This window comes from Tyto alba, unplaced genomic scaffold, assembly GCF_018691265.1.
Source record: "Tyto alba isolate M040663 unplaced genomic scaffold, T.alba_DEE_v4.0 Super-Scaffold_44, whole genome shotgun sequence".
Classification (NCBI taxonomy): domain Eukaryota; kingdom Metazoa; phylum Chordata; class Aves; order Strigiformes; family Tytonidae; genus Tyto; species Tyto alba.
This window is the reverse complement of record NW_024881320.1, coordinates 1,617,465-1,639,314: the sequence shown is the minus strand read 5'-3', so window position 1 is coordinate 1,639,314 and position 21,850 is coordinate 1,617,465. Positions and strand designations below refer to the sequence as shown.

General features: G+C 42.1%; 1 protein-coding gene across 2 annotated transcripts in view; it reads left to right on the top strand.

The window, feature by feature from the left end:
- The window catches only part of KIAA1671 (KIAA1671 ortholog), an 87,350-nt gene that overhangs the window by 35,157 nt on the left and 30,343 nt on the right, over window positions 1-21,850 (top strand). Inside the window, exon 1 of one of the 2 annotated variants that reach the window (XM_042805240.1) lies at window positions 2,984-3,192. The exons of the other annotated variant lie outside the window; for it this stretch is intronic. Coding sequence (XP_042661174.1) covers window positions 3,130-3,192 — 63 coding nt within the window. The 5' untranslated portion in view covers window positions 2,984-3,129. Of the gene's footprint in view, window positions 1-2,983; window positions 3,193-21,850 lie in introns of those variants that run through there. 2 annotated transcript variants of the gene reach the window in all.

Below are 21,850 nucleotides of genomic sequence, written 5' to 3'. Positions count from 1 at the left end.
AGCAGTAGCTTCTGCACTTCACCACCTTCGAAGGTTGTGGTGAATTAGTGACTGTGAATGCATTGGACTGTGGTGAATTAATGACTCTGAATGTATCATACTAGCAGTGGTTTATATGCTGGAGTTTGGGGCAGAATTGGGCTACAGCATCTCTGTGTACTTTAAAAAAAAAAAAAAAAAATCACGTGTTCTACAACCTGAAAAGATGTTTTTACTCCCCGTGCATAATAGAAATACCACGGTTTGGAACTTCCCACTTATTTATTTGGGCTGTTCCAGAATAGAGGATAACAAAGTCTGCATTTTAATGTGATGGTCTTTATGACCGTGGACATGTCATGGTTTAAAACCTTCAAACCGAGAAGATCCTTGAAGACTGGCAGATTTCTTAGAGTATATTTTTCTCTGAGCCAGTAGCATTATACATCTCATGTACTGGAAAACATGATGTGATCTGCAGAACTATTCCTGCTCTTGTGTAGTTGGATGTTGTAGTGTTCTCTTGGCTGCTTTTTGCTGAGATGTTCAGGAGGTGGCTGGTGCAGCAGGGCTCAGCCGGATAGCTGTGTCCTCGGGGCTAGTTCTGCTTTCTGGGGTACGAGTGACAAAAATACAGGTGAACAGCAAGGAAAAATCTTCTAATTTATGATTTCTGTGTGAATATTTTGGCCTATCTTTCTGTTTCTTGGAGGTTAGAATATGTTTATGATTGTAAGCTTTGTTGTTAGTATTTTTTTTTTAAGAAGCTAATTGTAGCTTAGTGCTTAAACATTCTGTTCCAACATGAGATTTTTTTTCCTTTCCCTTTTCATTCTTTAATATAGCTTGATTCTAGTGAAGGAGGAAGTAGTTTCAGATTTAAAGTCATTCACCTGATAGAGAATTAAAGAAAAGAATAGAATTTATGTGAATAAATAATCTCCTATTTGCTTTGTTAGAACCGACAGTATTGAGAAGACAAAACTTTTCATATTTAAAAATATTTACTCCTTCATAAAGTCCAATACTCTGTATGTTGTGCTTTGGCCCTGCCCACATCACAGTATAGGTATAAAAATAAAGTTGTTCTTATGTTTGCTCGGGCCAACTGGGATTTTAGCTCACAGAAGTAGCTGCAAATCTCTCAGACTGTCTAGCAGGCAGAGAGCTCATCTGCATGGCTTAGTGCCTTAGGCTGGTGGAGGGGTTTCTTCTCTTAGTCCCTCAAACTGCTTTCAAGGTCTGTGAGCTGCTGGTGTGACTACCAGTAAAATAAAATACTCTCTGGCTTTGTGTCCTGTTACAAGACTTGGGGTTACTAAGCACTCTGTGCTCCCTTAGAAGGCACTGTAACTGCAATGTGCTACGATAAACCACATGAATTTCAGAAGACATTTTTAAGTATTGTCTTTCATAAATCATAATGATTCCATCACAGCTGACAACAGGTCTTTAATTCTCTGACGTTCAGTCACAAACCTCAATTCCTGATTAAGTCATTGAGACTGATAGGAGTCTTATGAATTAAAAACTGAGGAATGTGTGATGCAGCTCATCTCCCAGATAGAAGTAACTGTGCCTGTTCTATCGCACTGAAGGGACTGTGCCTTCAGCTGGAAACAGAGCAGATTTAATGCAGCTATGGTTTGTAACCAGAATTGCAGCTTTGTGTAGTTAAAACAGAACACTGATACTAGAAACTGGTGTAGGCATGAATTATTTTGAAGCCTCTGGTTATATATTTTATCTATTTATTTTATATTAAACTTTGGTTTTTTTGTCCTTTGGTGAGGAAAATCTGGTATCCATACAAAGATGCACTTATTTGAGACTGTGATGTGTGGGTGGAGCAGGATTTGTTTAAGAAAATCATGAGCTGACTCTTAAAAATATTTTGGAAATGAACTGCAAGGGAGAGAAGATAAATATTTTCTAAACATGTGCAAATGAGTTTATAATTTGGCTTGTCACAGATCACCAGTTGTTCCCAGTTGTGCCCATGACAGGTCTCTCTCCTGCCTGCTGGAAAGCAGGCCTTCTCAGCTTCTGGTTGAAAAAAGCCTCTACTATTGCAGCTTCACTCCTGCCCAGATGGGAACAGACGTACTGAACAACCCATGGCGTGCAAATTGGTCTGTTAGACTAAAAACTGAATCAGCCTGGAAGAAAAAATAATTTGTCGGCTGTACAAGAGCTTACAGGTGGCCTTTAGAAAAGTGTGGGTGTTTTTCTCAAGAACCACAATTGCAAGTGGAGGAGGCTGTGGTGTCCTGGAAGCTGTTCTGTCACGTCTCAGGTGAGAGCCTGAGGAGTGCTGGGCTGGGGGGGAAAGGCAGCCGGCGTCCTCCGTGCACTGGTTCCTGTCACTTGGCTTTCCTCTCCCCATCAAAAAAAGGACATAGGTCAAAAAGGTAGGAACAGGCAGAAAGGATATGATTCTCATTTTCGCTCTTCACAAAATACCTACCATCGTTTGGTCATTTAGCTCTGCTTCCTATTTCTCAAAACAGCCCAGAGGAGGATGACCCACTGTTGGTTAATAACTCGGTTTGCCCAGGCTTTCTTCCTTTTTTGGTAGTATTCGTTTGCTGGGAACATTCCACTGGTATATAAAAAGACACTTTGTTGTGTCTATTTCTTCTCATTCACAAAAGACATTAAAAGCAGAAGCTTTACTTTCATGTATGATTATTTTCTTTTTCTTGTACATTACTGAAAAATAAGGTCCGCTAGCAACCCCGACAACTGCAGTGGCATTAATAGTGTTTCGTAACCCAGCCTGCAAAACAAAGTGTGTTTAGAGGCTTCTCTTTCCTTCCAGATGAAGGGCTTTTTAGTGCGAAACCCGAAGTACTATTATTAATTCTAGACTAACACGTTACAGATTACCGAGAAGGGAGAAGCGTGAGCAGTTAGATCCTAAATAACAAGTGGTTAAGTCACATGGTGCCGGTAGCTCAGTTACCGCTTATAAGTAGCCCCAGCATCTGTTAAAGGCACAGAGCTCAGCGTGGTGACGTGGGGCCGGATAACCAGACACTGTACGTTATTCATGTTGCTTTTAATCGCTCCGGTCTGCTTTTAACTTCTGCTGGAGTCAGGGAAGAGTGAGGAGGCTGACTCTAACGAAGATGGTTTTACGTTAACTTCATGCTTTGGAAGATGGAGTATTATTACTGTCCACGTTTGCTGAAGTTGCTGCAATATTTGTGGGTAAGTGTACTCTTTAATGTCTTGTGCTTGCCAAGTTGGACGTTTTTAACTGTTTTCAGAAATCCTGAGGACGCTCACATGTAGCGATGGCTTTCCTTTGCCCTTTCTTTCTGAATAGTAACAGTAAACTTCAGATTTATTTTGGGTGAGAAAGGCTATTTTATCATTAATACTCACTTAAAATGAGAAGACTGCAGACTACTTGAATGTGCCTTAGAAAACCCCCTTAGTAACTGGAATTTCTTCCTTATGTCCAACCACAGCAGTTGTAGTTTTGCATACTGCGTATTAGAAATATTTGTCCCCATTTGTTTAAAAGCTATCCTTGGACTCTGGAGGCTGCTCCTTCCAGCAGCACTCCTTCCCCTGCTGCTGGCTAGAGCTGCTGCTTTCTACTTAAGTAAAATGGCCAGTACTAATGGCTTCAGAAGTGTGTATTTTCACAATTCCTTACTTATTTTTGCTTTGGTTGTGTTAACAGGTTTCGCTTGTCTCGGTGAGCACTTCCTCTTTAAACAATCCTTAGGGCCCTCTTCAATGAAAAGCTCTTTTTAACAGGCTGCTTTTACTCTGCTAGTCTGCCAGCTTGGAAGGGTTACTTTTGCACAGTGATTGCTATTTGTTTGATATTTTCACAGTTATAAAAGATGAATTTGATTTTTAAAGCCTTTATGAACAGATGCTATATTACTTTGAACCTAATTACTTGATGTTTTAATTTCTTCTGTACTAATCAAATATCAGTTTTCATTTGTTTGTGGTATTGTCTGCATTACTCTAGCAACTTTTTCAGCTGTAAATTCATATTGTAGTAAGCACTGACACTTCAAACCTTTCAGTGTTAGCAGTTTGCTAGGGCATTTTGAAACTGTAGCAAAGAGTTAGCTTGCCTCAATTAGAGTTTAATTTTACAATCCTTGCCTTGCACATGCTTGGATCAGTAGTGAGATGAGATTGCCTACTGTAAGTTTTTTGAAGCTGGGAGAGAAAATAGTACTTGAAGAACTGGGCATTTTCTTCAAAATCTTTTCCTGTTGGAGTCTGTAGTAGTGTAAAACATGGAAGTCTGGACACTTCTTAAGTTTTTTCTATTTGATTAGCTAGATTTTGAAGAGGCAAGCTTTCTTTAAATTGCACATTAAAAAATTAGCGTGGTATATCACACTTAAGTATGGTGAGGAGGCGGATGTTCTTCAGGGTTTGTCAGTGTGAGAAGTCTGAAAGAGATCTCTGAATGGTTTTGCTTTCACATGTATCTGGTGATTTTCCACAAGACTCTGGAAAAAAAAAACACAAACCAAACCAACCTTTTTGATCAGTCCAGAAGATCACTGGGATGATACCTAATATTGAGCAGTTTTAGTCAGTAACAGAACAGGTACGTTATGTTTTTCGTGTGTATATGTTCTTTTAGAGGCCTTCAAGAATTTCTTAGGCATTTTCATTATTGTACACTCTCCTGATACGTTGCAAGAAAATATTGGAAGGACAGCGGTGCTATTCGCTAATACTAAACATACATAAAAAAAGAAATTTTAAGGGAAAAGCACAGCTGTGCCTTTTGTCACTTTCTGTGTTAAAGTTACAGCTGAAGGCTACTAAGGAGATATTTATCAGTCCTCTCTATAATCAGGAGTAACCAGAGATGTCGGGTTAGTTGTCAAGCTTTGTGTTGAGTTATTTAATCTATCTTGGGGAGCTAAGATACTTTATACATTAGGTAAACATACCTGAAGAAGCCGTAACTCTTAATTAAAAAATACTATAATTCCATTTTTAACGCTACTATCTTGAGTTATTGACAGGTTGTATCTTTTCTGCTGTGTATTTATTTTACTCCTACTCAGTGTTGGAGTTGTTGGACATCAGTGGACCCACTCAGTGCCAGCTATCTGCTAATTATCTGCAGATTTCTCTTCTGATCTTTTAATAGGATATGTATTATTGTGATGTGTAGGAAAGTTGTCAAAAGAAATCCTCCTAGTATTTTTTGAGCAGATCATAGTTTGTGGTCTGCCTGAGTATGTGTGGAATGGTGACTAACCACCAAAAAGTCTGTGTCCTGTGGTCAGGGGTGTTGAATAACACCTCTAGGTTTCTGAGGAGTAGTCTTTGTGTCCAGCAAAATGTTTTGTTCAGTAGGTTGTATTAGCTGCACGCAGAGTTCTGTCCAGTAATTCAACCTTGAGCTCCCTTTTCAGTTTGAGTTGTAATAATGAGGAGATGAGCAAGCTTATCAAACCTGGATCATTTGCCACTCTTAGTGGGGCATGCTGCAGGACTGAAATACTGCAGCTCCCTCTTGGCTGGTGTTTTCCTCAGTGTGATGCATAACACTGAAACAGGGATTACCGAGAAGCATGTTCCTAGGGAAGACTGAGCATCAGACTTTTTTGATGACAGAAGGTGGACTAACAAGAGCTACTGAGAACTATTAAGGCAACTATACCAACTAGCAAAAAAAACCCAAAACAAACAAGCAAACAAAAACAATAAAAGAAGAAAGCCAAGAGTGTTGATGGAGTCTTGCAGATTGCTGCATAAGGCTTTTATGAGCCTTTAGGATGGCTGTTCAAGAATCCAGAAGTTCCTGGTTGGTGTGATAACACAGTGTGGTTTTGGTTAAATTAGTTGATGTTTCTTTGAGAGGAGGAAGAGCAGGACTCTTAAACACCACTCTGTGTCTGGTTCATTCTCAGTAAATTGCCTCTTCATACTATAAATGTGCTCGTTGTTGGGAGAAATTTCTCAGAAGCTTGTGGTTTTGCAACTCGAGGGATCTATCGATCCTTCTTTGATTCTGACCCTTCGGACTATAAATGGTGTGAGATATAACCTGTATGGTGTACAACTGAGCTTTTGCTGGTGATGGGGGAAAAGGGTCCAGGCTGCCTCTTAGTTCTCTCTGCAGCCCTCGCTAGGACTCCTGTGGCTGGTCCTGCCTGAGCCCATGTCTGCCCGGAGGCTGCTGGTGGTGCTTCTCTTCCTGGTGTTTTCAGGGCCGGCTCTTCACCATCCAGCTGGTGTCAGCACTGCTTCCTCTTGCTGCCTTCTCCATCCACCTGGAATCCAAACTCCCCGAGTTGCTTTCAGTCATATTTTCAGTTACAGACTGTATTTGTTATTTGGATCCCTTCAGTCAAATGCTCAGATAAACATAAAGCAGAGCATTGTGCACTAATCACCAAATCCATTGTGGTTGTCTAGTTTAGCAGCTGAAATTCGGAGACTGCATCATATCCACGTCATCACTTCCTCCTCTGTTCTGCCATGTACCTTTCTCTTAGCTGTGATCTTTTTATCATCTTTAATTGTTAATTATTGTAGTTATGTATTCAAGTGCCAGTCTTTCAGTGACCATGTGCTATATTTATTACATTTGAGTATTTTCCAGGGTACATGGGGTATTCATCATCCCTTTTCCAGCTGGTGAGGAGCTTTGCTGCAGCTGATACAAGACATCTTTAGGTCTGACTTGCATAAGTCATCCTTTAAGTGCAGCTTGATAGCCTGTTGTCCAGTGGCTTGCATCAGTCACACTGTCAAGCTGCTCAGCATGCTAGGTATGCAGCCACAGTAATGAGGTGTCCTGTTCCTTTGTAATGTCCTTTGTCCAATAACCAGCTTTTTTGGCTTGCTTGTGGACACAGCCACTAGTGGAGCACTCTCAGATGGTTCTGTTCCTGTCCTTAGCCATCTCAAAGTTGTGAGCAATTCTTGCTCTGCCCCAGGGCATTTTGTGGGATGCTGCAATTTTTGATGATGTAATCTCTTTTTTGATGTATCTGAGGTTACTGTAGGAGCACACTGATAAACATGATCTGTGTCACAAGTAGGACCAGGTAACATAAGCCAACTGGGTGAGCAGAGGCCAGACAGTGGGGGCAGAGCTGGCAAGAGACAGGAAAGTTCTGGACCTGTTCCAGAACAGGTGCTGAAGGAAAAGAAAAGGAGCCCTGGCTAATCTGGAACAGGCCGTGCAGTACTCATGGGGAGGAGAGGGTTGGTGTCAGGATGTGAAGTGTGCTAGGTGCAGTTTTTAGCACCTTGGCCAGCTGTGACTTTGGTGGCTGCTTGTGCTGAGCCACCTTCTGAATGGTCCTGGCTGGTTTGATGGTGAGTGAGGGGCCTGGTGCGGAGTGCTGGCTGGGCCTCCACCTGTGCTGCTGGGGTGTCAGAGACGATCAACAGTCAAAACCTTGGGGCTCGGTGGAGAGCTGTGGACTGTTGCTCAATCCAGGTATGATAGATCAAGTCAGCAGACGGGAGAAGACAGATGAAAGAGCTGAGAAGAGCTACCCCTTGTATGTGAGAGCGCTGTGAGCTCTGGTGACTATGTGGTCTGTCCCTTGACAGCTGAGTGTTGGCCTGGTCTAGATCCCTGCCAGTGGGAGATGCGTAAATCCTGACGCCTCCTAAAATGGATAGTTTCATGAGTTGCAACTGAGTGTGACAGGAAAAGCATCTGGGGCAGGTGAGTGGCTGGAGAGGCCTTGAAAACATTATAGGTAGGATCTAAGAGTGATCTTGGCTCCACCTCAACAAAAGGAAGGTCCAAAAAAGGCAGTGGAAGACCAGTGTCCTGTTAGGAGCGGAGCATCTCTGGTAAATCTTGTAGCTCTGTGTTATACATAACACTGTGAAACACATTGAAATGAAAGTGGGATCCGGATTCATTGCTCAGTTTTGGCCTTCTGGTATGGATGTTGGTGGCGAGTCTCCTGATCATGCTAGGTACCATTCCTGATGAGTTGTTTTTTCTGTCTGGCGCTTGTGCCTGTTCAAATAACAAACAAACACTACATCCTGAAAGCATTCAATAGAAAATGGCATGTTTTAAATAAAATGTTACCCTGCAGCACTGATGGTTTAAAAGACATTCTTTATTGACAGTCATTAAACAATAATTACAGAATTAAAAGAAGATTGGGGTATTTAAATAAGAAGTAAGATCTAAAGTTTGTTTTGACAGGATTTTAGTTGCTGTCTTTTAAGAGTGGTTTTGATACCTCTTTATCAGATGACTCCAAAGGAAGTGGCAGCTTACTAATAACCACGCTGCTGTGGCACGTCACTGCAATAGTGCTTGAATGGGTGCTGGAAGGAAACTGAAGTCATCGGGTCTGCATGCCATGGGTGATGGTTACCCCGGCTCTCAGGGAGGGAAGGCATTCTGTGTTGGTGGTGTGTGGCTTCCCTTTGTGTGTGCTGCCTGGGGATTTCCTCTGGACAGTGTCTGCTGCTATTTTGTTGTGGGGTTTGCTTTTGATGATGGAGCAGTTGCATTTTAGGCATACATTTTTTTTATAAAGACTTAAAAATCCCTCACACCCAGGTAGTGTCTGAGGTACATCTGCTGTGCTAATGTCAGCAGCTAAAGCTTGCTTTCAGATAACCTGAGTAAATGAAGCCCTATAGCAGGGAAAAAAAAAATCTATTTGGAAAGATGCTTTGCTAGTTCCAGAATGCTGCTGTAGAAGAGGAATTCTAACTTTTGTGTCGTTGCTAAGAGGAAGCAGAGAGAGGCTGGCCGAGGAAGCCCGTTCCCCGCAGGAACACGAGAGTGTGCTGTTCGGCCGCGGGAGGCCGGCGTGCTGGCCCGAGGCCACTCGTCCTCACACGGCTTCGGAGCTCGCGCAAGGGAAACAGTGCAGAATCCAAGACAGTTTGTTATAATTACATGTGGTATTAAGTTTAATTTACCATAAAATGCTGTTATGAAATAGTGCATTCTAGGTTAACTCGGTGCAATAAGGTTTGCATTCAGTAAGGTGTAACCATTTGTAGACCTGGAAAATTTTTTTGGTGATGACTGTGTCATCCCCGGCTCAGAGCAGCTGGAGCTGGGGGACTGCCTGCCCCTGATCCCCTCCCCTTTAAATGGGGGCTGAGGTAGTGACTACACTTCTGATACGAGCCTAATGTGGATTGTTAAACCTCATTTATACATACAAAGCAGATTAACTTCACTGCCTCCTTACTAATATTTTGATCTAAAGTTGTTTTGACTTGGCTCTTGCTTTCCCATGCTGTTGTCCATGTCGCTGATGCTGGGTGACAGCCAAGTTCCCACTATTGTTCCTGTTCTTTCAGCAGTTGTGGGTTGTTCATACAGCCAGTGCGTGTTTACCGTACTGAAAGGAAAGAGCATTTTGGAGAGCAACTTGAGCATGGTGAAAGTAGTTCTTTGTAGTGGACTTTCCTCAAGACATGACAGGACCTTGTACTGTAGTGCAGAGCTTCTCTTAAAAAGTAACTGAAGGTGAATTTTAAGCCTGAATGAAGCTTGGAAAAAACGTAGTATTTAGTTTAGTGATTCATGGGCGAGGCTAATAAATGCCTGCCAAGTTAAGGAAGGCAGTATAGATTGTTTGCTAACCACAGGACATATTTGGCAAGTTTTGATTGCTGGGGTTGGAGATTGCAGATGTTGGATGAGACTGGATTTACTTCTGGATTTGTTCCATAGTTCAGCAGTATTTCACAGTTCAGGGTAGGAAACACAGCAAATCTAGTTGAGACCGCAGAAGGAGTTTTAGCAAATCAACCTTTTAGCTCCAGACCTAGCAGGAAATAATGCATTTAATCTAAAAAATGTAAGCGAAGGCCGCACCTCTAACAATGACCCTGATAAGCAATTGAAGATGGAGCCTTCAGCAGTGTTGCAGGGCTATTCTTGTACCGTGTTGTTCTGGGCTCTAGAAAAGTGTGCTGGCTGGGTGTAGCTTGGTGCAAGCGGGGGGTTGGCTGGCTTGTGGTCCCTCACCAGTGCACCGACCACATCCTGGGGGACGTGGGAGCATCGGGCCATTGTGTGGCTGGGCTGTGCAACCACCTCCGGTCGGGTGATGTGGAGCTGGCGTGCTGTGCATGGGAGGAGGAGGAGGCAAAGAGTCCAAGGAAATAATGGAACCATGTAGGTATGCAGCATTAGACAGCACTGGCAAATAAATGCTATTGATTTCATCAAAATGGCATGTTGAAAGATAAAATGGGTAAAGGATATATTGTATAAATTTATACCTGATGTTTGTTCTACTTACTGTGATCGAGAAGTGGCCGGTGTAAATGAAAGATGCATGGAATAGCTTTGTAGGGAGAAAATAGAAAGAACACTCAGGCGCTCAGTATTTCCCAGCTGTGCACTGGGAAGGTGGTTTAGACAGTTCTTAGGGAGCATGTGATGATGCTGAGAACAGCTGGAATGATTTAAGATGCAGTTTTACCTCCCAGCTTCTTGTTAGAAGGAAATCCCTTGCGCAAAAGAGCATGGTCTTCCTTCAGAGTGTTCTCTGAATTCTGAAAGTCAGATTTGAGCCTTTGGTAGTTGGAGATTTATCTGAGCACCCTCTGTGAGAAAGGGAGTACTACCAAATTTCTCCAGGCAGATGGTAATAAAGAGTTTCGTATTTTATCCCTTTGAAAAGGATGACAGAAACGCGCTATTTAAGAAATAGTAAACTTGGCATTTACTGACTGGTTTAAGACAGCAACATGCTTTGGACCAAATCTAACTCTTCAGAGGACACATCGTTCCCTGGTATGGCAGGCAGGCAGTCAGTCTGTCTGTCACTTCTTGAAATTGGCCCGTGGGTTTGCAGTGGTTTGAATTGCCCGTGCTGCCTGATGCTCGGGAACGCACTGGAACGGACCCTGAATTTAGGTATAATGTTACCAATTTGAGGAGACATCTTCTGAACTGCTAGAACCTGTTTAAGGTATGTAATGTGAGTGGGCCAAATCCTGCTTCCCCAAAAGCTCAGCTGTGTACAAGAAGAGAGCTCTGCTTGCCTAAGGGGATTCCTGCTGTTACAGGGTGGGGGTGACAAGCCCCATCCAGCCCACGTACCCTTGAAAAGTGAGATGCTGGCGGAGCTGTAATGCTACAAAACTGCTCAGACCGCATTTAGCGAGATGAATCAGAATTTCATGGTGAAGCTGTAAGGAGATGGAATGAAATTGGTGGATCTGGCATTATCCCTGAAGTCAGATTTTGATGCCTTTGCCAAAATGGTGTCGGTGAGGAGGGGTTTGAATGTCTGCTTGTATGCAGGTCTGAATTTACAGTACAATTTTATATTGGTCAAGGAGAAGGGAATATCTTGAATGTCTCTTCATGTGAGATTGTCCTTTCTCATTTGCGTGTCATCTGCCTCATGAGAATGAGAAATTTCCCAGCCATTCTTCTTCCCATTATCGTTTTGAGCAGCAGTAGCACGTTCCCATGCTTGTTTTTTGTCACTTCACTTACCTCCTTTGCCCTGTGAGAAAAGTTTAGCTGTTGGAGGTATTTTAGACCACACTCTGTCCTCAAGAAGTCTCTGTTAAAGATGTTTTGCAGTTACCTGTGCTTAACATGTGAAAGTCTATTGGATCAAGTGATGGAGAAATAACTGTTCCCGTGTTGGATTTAATAAGGGAGCCCTGGCTCTGGTACTGCTTTGTTTTGCCTCCCCGGTGCAAGGAGATCCTTTGGAGGCTGAAGCTTTTGTCCTGTGGCTGCCTGGCATGCTGGGGAGATTCCCTGGCCGGAGATTGGGACCTCGGGGAGAACTGAATCAGTCGTGTGGTGAGACGGTGCGTCTGATCAAACCAACAGAACTGCTCCTGCGAGGGCTTGGCCACGTTTGCAGGGGGCCTGTGGTGTTCAGCCTGCTCTGTATGTGTTTACATGCTCATATTTTCATTTCACTGTGCAAGTAGCTTCCTTCTCTTACCGATAAGTTTCACTCTGGTTTTCTTGTTGACGTCAGACAGCTCCCTTCTGTAAGACAGCTCCTGGGTTTCCATAGCATCTTTCTTGGGTGATACAAAAGCGAATGCTTAGCGCATTGCCAAGCTTGTAGCTAATTTATTTGTAGTTTTCAACCCACATTAGAGGGAATGTTTAGGGTTTGTATGGTAATGTTTATCAACAGAAAGCTTTCTTCATCCTGGATTTTTATTAGTATAAATGGAAAACCTGTAACTGTTCATCTGTTCCTTGCCTTGATACTTTTGATGTAAACAAATGTAAAGAAAATGTTTTTAATACTTTCCAGAGTATTTGTGCTGTTGGAATTTCCTGTTTCTGTTTTGTTTTTCAGTTTTTCCTCCTCCATTGAGATGGAAGGGAAGTGCTGAATGATTATGTACATGGGTTTTCAAACAGCATAGTATATTTTTAGCTTGTTCCCTCAGCTTTAACGTCGACAGCTTTGTTTTATACTGAAACAATTCAAGGTACAAAACCCATGCATGTGCAGGATGTTTAGCTGGGCCTTTCTCAAGTTCAAGAGAAACATAGCTTGGGGACAAAAGAAATAACATTTTCCAAAAAACCTGTTTTGGCACTCTAGTTGTTGCAATTTTTACTGGTAATTGTATTTAAACTTAAATTATTTAAAAACTTAGGTTAAAAGCTATATTTAACAATTACCATTGTTTACAGATTTTTATTAATCTTGGAATAATTACATACTACTGTAAAAGTGCACAGAATTTTGTACAGAGAAAAGGATGACTGACTTTCTTATTGGATTACAAAAGAAATGGGAAACTGCAGTTTTCACTGATTCCATCAAGGATGACCATGGTAGTAGACTAGTAAAATTATTTTGGCAGGTATAAACCAGTATGTGGAGTGTTCAGTCATGAGAATTACTGTTTTCTTTTATTGCAAGTGTAGTTCTGTAAGGAAAACAATGAATGCAAATTTGTGTGGTGTTTTTTTTTTTTTCCCTTCTTATCTGGTTTCTCTAGTATTGGTTAATTCTGAGGAAAGTGCAGTTTTCAAGTGCATTTGGAACTTAATAAGATTCCCTCTGTGACTCGGCTTTTCCCTGTTCTTCCCCCTTCTGTTATTTTTTGATCTAAATCTGTGAAGATCGGCCTTCCATGTGACTTTTCTTAAATGAGAACGTAAGGTACAGAATTTTATCTTACTGAGGTGATAGTGCTGTGATGATTTTTTGTTTTATTGTTGTTACACTGTACATGAGTGTTACATATCTTGTATAGAAACAGTAAGACAAATGTACCCTCAAAGGTTCATAATATAAAGAGCGGATATAAGCCCCGTGATATTATGAAACGTGTTGGGAAGGGAGGTGGTATCAGAGAGGGGGATGTGGGGGAGAGCTCACAAAACTGGGCAGAGAGCACGACGGCTGGGGCCCAAGTGTTCCTCGTGAGAAGGGCCAGCCCACGGGCTGGACTTGCAGGCAGATGAGATGCCTTCGGTATCTGACCTTTTTTATCAAACATTGCAAAATGTTTTTCGGTGATAAAAAGCTCCATTTCATATGCGCTAGCTTGCTTCATGTGTGAGAGGGGAAAAGGTGATGTCCCAGCAAAATTTCTAATCTTTTTTTTGACTTGTTTGATGTGTGTGGATGCCTAACTCTGATCATTAAATTTCAAACACAGACTAGGTCACTCTATTTTTTTTTTTTTTTTTTTTTTTTTAAAGGCTGAAGAAGAAAAGATGTTAAAAGTGGTAGCTCTTTGTATATACAAATGGTTTGGAACCTTGCACACGGAAGTTTAATCAGCTGCACACATAACACTTCAACAGCTTTTTGCTGTTTTCAGAGTTATGTTGGACAATTCTCCCTGTGTGTTGCAGAGAATGTTTTATTTGTCAAAAGATGTGGGTGAGCTGGGAATCCGTGATCAGGCATAAGCTTCAGCTTTAATAAGTTACCAGTAGGGAGGTATGAGACGTTTATCTCTTTAAAGTTCCTGCCATCTTGTTGGGGTTATAGAGTGTCGAGGACCTGCCTCATACTTGCTTCCGAATCCTCCAATTCTCTTTAGAGCTGGCCAACTTAACCTTTACTTCCTGAGCACCAGATGTGTTTTTCTGTTTGTTTTCATGCTTTTAACTCCAAGTCATTCTTACCGCAGATGAATGTATACAGAGTGAGAAGGTTGGAATGCCCGCAGTCAAGACAAATGATACAAAATAGGGTGGAAAAAAAATTTCCTTCCTGCTCCCCAGACAGGCGATACACTGCTTGCAGAGACCTTTGGAAACAAACCTCCTGTTCTGCAGTGGGGCAGAGAGGAGAGAGGAGTTGGCTGCAGGCGAGGAGGGGAGGCCCTGTCCGATGTAAACTCTGTTTTTTATCAGCCCGGAGCATTGGATCCACTCGGCAGCAGCGCTCGGCCTGTGCCAAGCTCGAGGAACAGTGTGTCTGCTTTCCCTTCGTACGTTGCTCTGGGAACAGCTCGTACCTGTTGCTTTGCCTGGCCAGGGACGTGCCACTGATGCTGTAAGGCGACAGTTGTACATGAGGAGTGTAGGGTTTTTGTCTCTTCTTACGTGTTGGTTTTTTTATTCCCTGCCATTTTGTCCATCTTGTAGTCTAACCAAGTCTTTCTCTGTATGAAACTTGGAGAATGGATGTATTTTTCCTGTTTTGTCTGTCCTTGCTCCTTTTTATTGTCTTCTCTTAGCTGATATTCAAGCATATACGTGCAGTGACCATGAGGTATTTGGTTGTTTGTGAAACCTTGGCAAAGCATATTCATTTTTACTGGGGAAGTGGCAAAACCTGTGCCGTAGGTCTGCAGGGAGGTTGCTAGTTTCCTCCCTGAAGTCACTTTTTGTGCCAGGGAATGTTCTTACTGCTTTTCTGCCCCTGCATGAGGGAATTCTGTTGTGCTTGCCATAAAACATGGTTGTTTGTTGTTTTTTTTTTTTGTTTGTTTGTTTGTTTGTTTGTTTTTTATATATAATGTTTTTTGTGCTTTGAGAGGATTGTCAGGTTAGCACACAGCAAGCCAGAGACTAAAGCCTTTCCCTACCTCCCATGCCTGGGAGTAGTTCTGTTCTGGATCATTGTTTTCTCCTTACCCTGGATGTTTCACCTGGAGTAGGCAGGATGGCATGATGGCTGTCAAGTGAGTTCAGCCCTGTTATTTATCAAATAAAAATATATCACAGGTGAGCTCTAAGAATAAGGTAGTTGTGGAATATGACGTGTAGCATGTGGGTGGTATGATTTCTGTTTTCAGTACCTGCTGTCAGTGATTCAGTCTGCTCCTTGCAGTGCCCCCCTTGTGTTACACCGCGGGGTAGGAGGTGGGACTGCGATGGGTATTTGTCCTAACGTGACACGGACCGTGCGGACACTTGCGTGCTAGGGAAGTGTGGTGGTTTCAAAGGGACGCAAATTAGTTGCTTAGCAGAGGTTTGTCCTGAGGCAAATATGACTGGATGGTAAATAAAGAATTCCTGTGTCCTGTTAAAGATCAGGTGAGACTCAGATTTCAGAGGCAAATTCCAAAGACAGTTTTATTGCATAGGCCTTTTTGCAGTTATGGTGCAAAAGTATCAAGAAATTTAATTTTGCTCTTCAGTCTGGAGGAATAAATTACAGTATTTGTCTGCAAAGCCACTGGCCCTGAATTACAAAATGTAATTGTTTTCCCACAATTGAAATGCATTACTTCTTTAGGAAGGTAGTATTGCTCTGAGGTTATTACCACCTTTATTTTAAAGATTTTAAAAATAGCCATGGAATATATTGATGAGATACTTCATACAGTACTTTAAACTCATTTCTTTAAAAGTCTCTTGTATTAATGTGTGCTTGTGTAAGCTTTCCAAACATTGATCCAGAAGCTGTTGCTACTGCATTTTTTCTTTGCCCACTAGTTTGTGAGGCCTCTGTGGCTTTTAAAATAAATTAATATAAGAAAAAATTCTGGAAATGGGACTTTGGTCTCTTTTGTAGTTGGCTACGTGTGCTTTTAATGTCAAGTTCTATGCAACTTGTCTTAAATTCTGAATAAGCACAAATTAAAACTGTATACATGAGCTTAATTTGCTCAGTTTCAGTAGGAAATTATAGTAGGAATAGAAAACAAGTAATATTGGGAAAACAGTGTTTCAGGTTACAAAAGAGATTTCACTGTATGTAGACACGGTGCAAAGTCCTTGTGCTAAAACTGTCCATTCAACTTTTTTTCTCTTTTTTATTTTCTTTTTCTTCTGATCATAGACTGCTTATGGTTGTTGTGGCAGGTGAAACAGTCTAGGCATCTGAATGAATTGTATTTATCATACCACCATGAAAAAGAAAAAAACAAAGCAAACCAAACAAACCAGGTAAAACCCCTAAGCCCTTCATCTTTGTCTGTTTCATGAGGAATCTTGGATTTGAGGGGTGGGAATGCCAAGTACAGCAACGGTACGGGGAAGGCATGAGTCTGAGGGAGCTGTAGGCAAGGTGCCTACCTTGCTGGAGATCCCTCTCTGCACCGCTGGCTTCGGGATGGAGATGGATGCTCTGGTGTGAATCGTATCATCTTTCTCCTCTCTCAGAACAAACCTTGATTGGACCGAGGGATTTATTTCTATTTCCCCTAGATGATGCACGTCACAGCAGTCTTCTGCACCCATGCACCAAGCAGCTTGTTACGGTTTTGAAATTATGCTCGGTTTTAAACTCTGTCAAGTATAAACAGGTGCTGGTGCCTGAGCAATTCCTGTCTTTTGTTCATGGATCTAAATGTCTTTTGTTTAACTTAAGCTGTGTGTTAATTTTTTTTTTTTTTTAGCTTAAATTAAAAAGATTGCTGTGTGCTATGAACAAAGATCAAAATTAAAGACTGTGTACAGTAAGACTTTAATGAACAGTTGTGACAGTTCACTGACAGTAACAGAGGAAGTGCCTTTGATTCTGTGAGTCTGACTTCTTGCCAGTGAAATGAGATTTAACCTGGCAGGCAAAATTACACAGTTTTTACCCATAAATCTGATAACCTGCTTAAAATGTATGCATTTTTCACGTTTCCCCAAACCCAGATATTCTACAAAATCTTTTTTTTTTGTTTGTGTAATAGCAAGTCATTTTGAAGAGAAAGGGGTGGGGCGTGAGAACGGGCAAGTAGATAGGAACATTTTAAAGAAACCAACTTGACACACAAACAGTTTTGTTCTTTGTATGTAGAAAGCAAAACACAGTATATTGACACCGCCACGCATGACATTCTTGTCTCTAAATTGGAGAGATATGGATCTGATGGATGGACCGTTTGGTGGATGGGGCATTGGCTGGATGGTTGCACGCAGAGAATTGTGGTCAGCAACTCAATGTCCAAGTGGAGAGCAGTGACAAGTGCTGTTCCTCAGGGGTTGGTGTTGGGCCCAGTGCTGTTAAACACCAGTGTTGGGATGCGGACAGTGGGATCAGGTGTCCTCTCAGCAAGTTCACCGATGACACCAAGCTGTGTGGTGGGGGACACGTGGGAGGGCAGGGATGGCATCCCGAGGGACCTGGACAGGCTGGAGAGGAGGGCCTGGGAAAACCTCATGGGGTTCAACGAGGCCAAGTGCAAGGTCCTGCCCGTGGGTCGGGGCAATCCCCAGCACAAACCCAGGGTGGGCGAGGGATGGCTGGAGAGCAGCCCCAAGGAGAGGGACTGGGGGGGGTTGGTGGGGGAAACCTGCCCGTGAGCCAGCCCCGTGTGCTCCCAGCCCAGAACCCACCCGTGCCCTGGGCTGCAGCCAGAGCAGGGGGGGCAGCAGGGCCAGGGAGGGGATTGTCCCCCTCTGCTCCGCTGACTGTCTGACTGTCCAGGGCAGTGGGGCGACTGGGGAACGGTTTGTAGCTGGAGCAGGACTGTTGTGAACTGTCTGGTCATTGGGAATACTGCTTGATGTTTCAACTGACTGAGCTGAAAGCATTTCTCTTCTACTTTAAATGAGAATTTGAAGGTGACATGGTAAAAGCTTTTATTATAAGATGTTACATGTAAGAAATTTAGCCTGTAGTTAGGAATGCTTGCTAATCCTTCGTTGAACATGACAATTCAGATAGAAAATATAGAGGCAAAAAACAAGGAGCATATAAAAACTATAAGTTGTTTTGTAGTGTCTGAGGAACCCAAGGAGTAATTGAGTCTGGAGCCATGCAGCTAAGCTCAGCACAGTGCTGCGTCTTTAAATAGTCCATAATGTCAAACACAACAGGTTAAATTAAGTTCTCTTACTAATGAAACAGAAAGAGAGTCGGTGTGGAATGCAAGACCAGAACAGCCTTACAAGGGCAGGCTTTGCTCCTCCATGGCTGCTGAAGACTGAGCGTAATTGAGATGGACAAACTAAGAGGCCCGAGATGGAATTGAAGCTGTCATGATCTTTGCAAGTACTTGGTCATGGTATTTGTGCGTGGGATGATGATTTGCACAAAACACTTGTGAAGTGCATGAATTATTAATAATTGTTAACTTAAGTGTTAAGCAGGTAAGCATCAGGAGAATGAGTTTCTGCCTGAGGGTCCCACAAGGGAGAAGCTGAGACTTTGTTTTTGCAGTTAGTTGAAACTAACGTTGCTCATTCTTCTCTGTCACATCTGCTTTGCTGACAAAGGATCATTCAGGGATCCAGCTGAAGTGAAAACTAACCCCCAACATCCTTTTGGTAGGATTAGGGCCTCAGCTGCGTGGCCTTCCCAGTCCCGTGCACACTAGTGCTGCTGGAAGGGAAGGGAGGTGGTGATGGGGGGACCCAGCCGTTGCTGAAGACCCTGTGGACTTGAACCGCTCACGCTCATCATGAGGCAAGTTCCGCCTGCCTCTCGTGGTGTGTGTATGCAGGCTTGTTTTTCATTTGACTTTCCAGTCCTATAGAGTCATTAGCATAATTACATGTATTTGAGAACAGGTAGAGCTCAAAATGAGCTGAAAGAAGCTTTTGGAAAATACAATGTAACCATAGATTTTTTTTTGTTTTCTGCTGAGCAAGTGGAAAAGTAGTAATTGTTACTTCTTTGCGCAGGCTTATATTTTTGAGTTGTAGGTGGAATAGATGTTGTTAATAAAAGTATCCAACAACGTTTGAATAATGAGGTCCCATTTGCTACTGTGGTAACTAGTCATGCAGTACTGGTTAGCAATGTCTGCTCTCAGTTTTCTGAAACTGCAGACCCTTGACAGATCTGGGGTGGCTGTGGTGTGAGATAATCACAAGTATTTTGCAAGGGCAGAGGATTGTGTTTTGCTGTTCTTGTTCAGAAGCAAACCCTTACTCAGCTGGAAAGACTGCTGGACTGAAGCGACTGGGAGACAATTATAGAACATCTGTATGGTTTGAGCTATGTTCTGTAGGCTGATGGTTATAAAAAGATATGTGGATTCACCACAGAAGGAGTAAACAGAGCCCATGTGCAACCCACATGCTGTTATTTAATTAAAATACAGTTGTGAGCTTTTGCCAGCTGGGAAGTTTGTGTGGAGTGCTACAGAGCATCATATTCTGGGGAGCCTTAGAAAAGAAGTAGAGAACGAGTCAGTGTGCTCCCTGAGGAGCCCAGGCTTTCTTGGTCCGTTGTGTGTGCGCCCACCAGCAGGACATCTTGTCTGTGGCAGCGTGCTCGTTGAAATTGCTACTCTTCTATGGCTAGTCCAGTCCTTAATCTATTGTGAAGCTGATGTATGTCTTTTAAAATGATTTTTAATAGTGGCCTGGGTTTTCCATACAGGTGAAATCTCACTTGGATCAGAAAATCCCCAAAACATCATTTGCTACTCAGTTTTTTACAGCTTTTGGAAACTCTGTCCTTTAGACTTTCCAAGTGTTCTCTAACTGTGGTTGCCTGATGTAATGGGGTCCTCTGAGGTTTCGGCGGGTTATTTTACTTACTAGAATAGAAGGGATAGAAGCAGTCCATTTTAATAAAGTAGAATAATAACTGTCCTCACACGCATACTCAGCACAGATCAAGGCAGAGGTCAACATGTTATGCTTTTGATGGGGAGGTATAAAAATAAAAAAAAATTAATTGTGAGTCTATCCAGTCCTTGCAGTGTCCAGTGAGAGGTATTTTTGAGGGCATTTCTTCTATGTAATTCCTGTGCAGATGCATTTTAATAAAGCAATATTCCTACCAATTTTTTTAACACTTAATTTTTTTTGCAGACTTCAGTTATTTTTAGTTGGATTTTCTAAGGAAACTAAGTTTGACCATGCAGTCAGTCTCCTGGCAGCTGCTGAACTCAGCCAGTTTTGATATGGAGCTGAGGCAGGAGAACATGCAGTCACTTACTGCATTTCAGATGAAGGAGTGGAAAAATCTTCAACCCTTTGAATTTGATGGTGAAAGCGCATCTGATTATCTTCTAAAACATTTTGCCATGATGTTAATTGAAGTGTAAATTTAAGCAATAATTTAGTGAATATACTTAAATACCTAGCAGTATGTTCATGTGGTAGCCAGAAGATACTAAATTTAGTATTGCAGATATACTCAAATCAGCAGTTTTAGAATCTTCTAAGGATGAAAATGGTAAATTGGGCATAACATCTCGTTCTTTTCAGGGAATGTCTAATTAAAAAGTGGAATATATTCTCTAGTGAATTTTCAGATTCTTTAAGTCAGGTATGTGTGTGAGAAGTTCTTGCAGCAAGCTGTAAGAAAGTCGCCTTCTGTGGATCTTGGGTTGAATCCGGTCGTGCATCTCCTCCAGTTTTGTGACAGGCCATACACCAGAAGGTTGGTTAAATTTCAGTTCTGCTCTGCCTGTCCTGTTTAAGTGAAGGGACTGCTGACTAACTTGCATGGCAGCTACAGTCCAGAGCTCTCTGATTGCTATTTCAGGGGGCTACTGAATCAGACAGAGCCTGAAACCATCTAAAATAGTCAAGTGCCTCATCAAGAATCCCTGTACTGCAGCAAGCGCAGAGCTGTACTTGCAAATGTGCAGATGTTTGAAATACAGAGCTTAGAATAAACAGTGTAAAAATGCGTAGTCTTAAATTTCAACCTTGGAGGCAGGATCTCCATCATTCATGAAGCATTAGCCATAACTGTGTCAGAATAAATTATTTTTTTTTTTTCTATTTCTTTAAAAATGTAAGAAACACCCAGCTCTTGGGGCATCTGATCAAAAATATCTCTTTCCGTTTCCACACAGAAACAACTCTGTGGCTCTTTAAAAGAAGAGCTGTATGAGGAAAAAAGGTTTTTCTCTGTTGGTTGGATTCCTTTTAACACTGGTGGTTTTTATTCGACTGCTAATTTGAGAATGTTCAAAATAAATACAATATAGTGTTCCATATCTTGTTCTTCATTTCTGAATACATTTTGTTAGGGAGGTTTTTATTTGAGATAAGTTACAGGTTGTTGGAGTTCAACTCTTAAAAACAGTTCTTAAAAGGCAAGACACCCCATTTCCTCAGAGCATCTTATACTCGTGTGCGTGTTTGTAAGTAGCATTTCTGATACAATAAAACTTTAATGTGAGAACCATTTCATAAAAGGTGATCTAGAAATTATTAATTCCATTAACTCTCTTCCTGAGCGGTTTAGAGGAGGAGTGGATGATGCAAGACCCTGGTACTTTGTATGGCAAATTAAGTAACAGCAACAGAAAATCCCTTGAATAAACAAGAAAGTGAGCAGCTCTCAACATGCCTTTCTTACCTTTGTACCTGTGTGTGTCTTTCACCTCACTTCTGAACTAGTCAAATCTTGACTTTGGACACCTACATATGTTTATTGATTTAAAACCTTAGCTTTTATTTCTGCTGTCCTCTCAAATGGACTGTTTCCAGAACTTCTATGGCCGGTGACATCAGACTGCTCAGTGTTACCTGTTTTTATCCGTGGGGTCCTCTCGTTACCCCAAACTGTTTCAGGCTTTGCAGTGGTGGTGCCGACACTGGGGT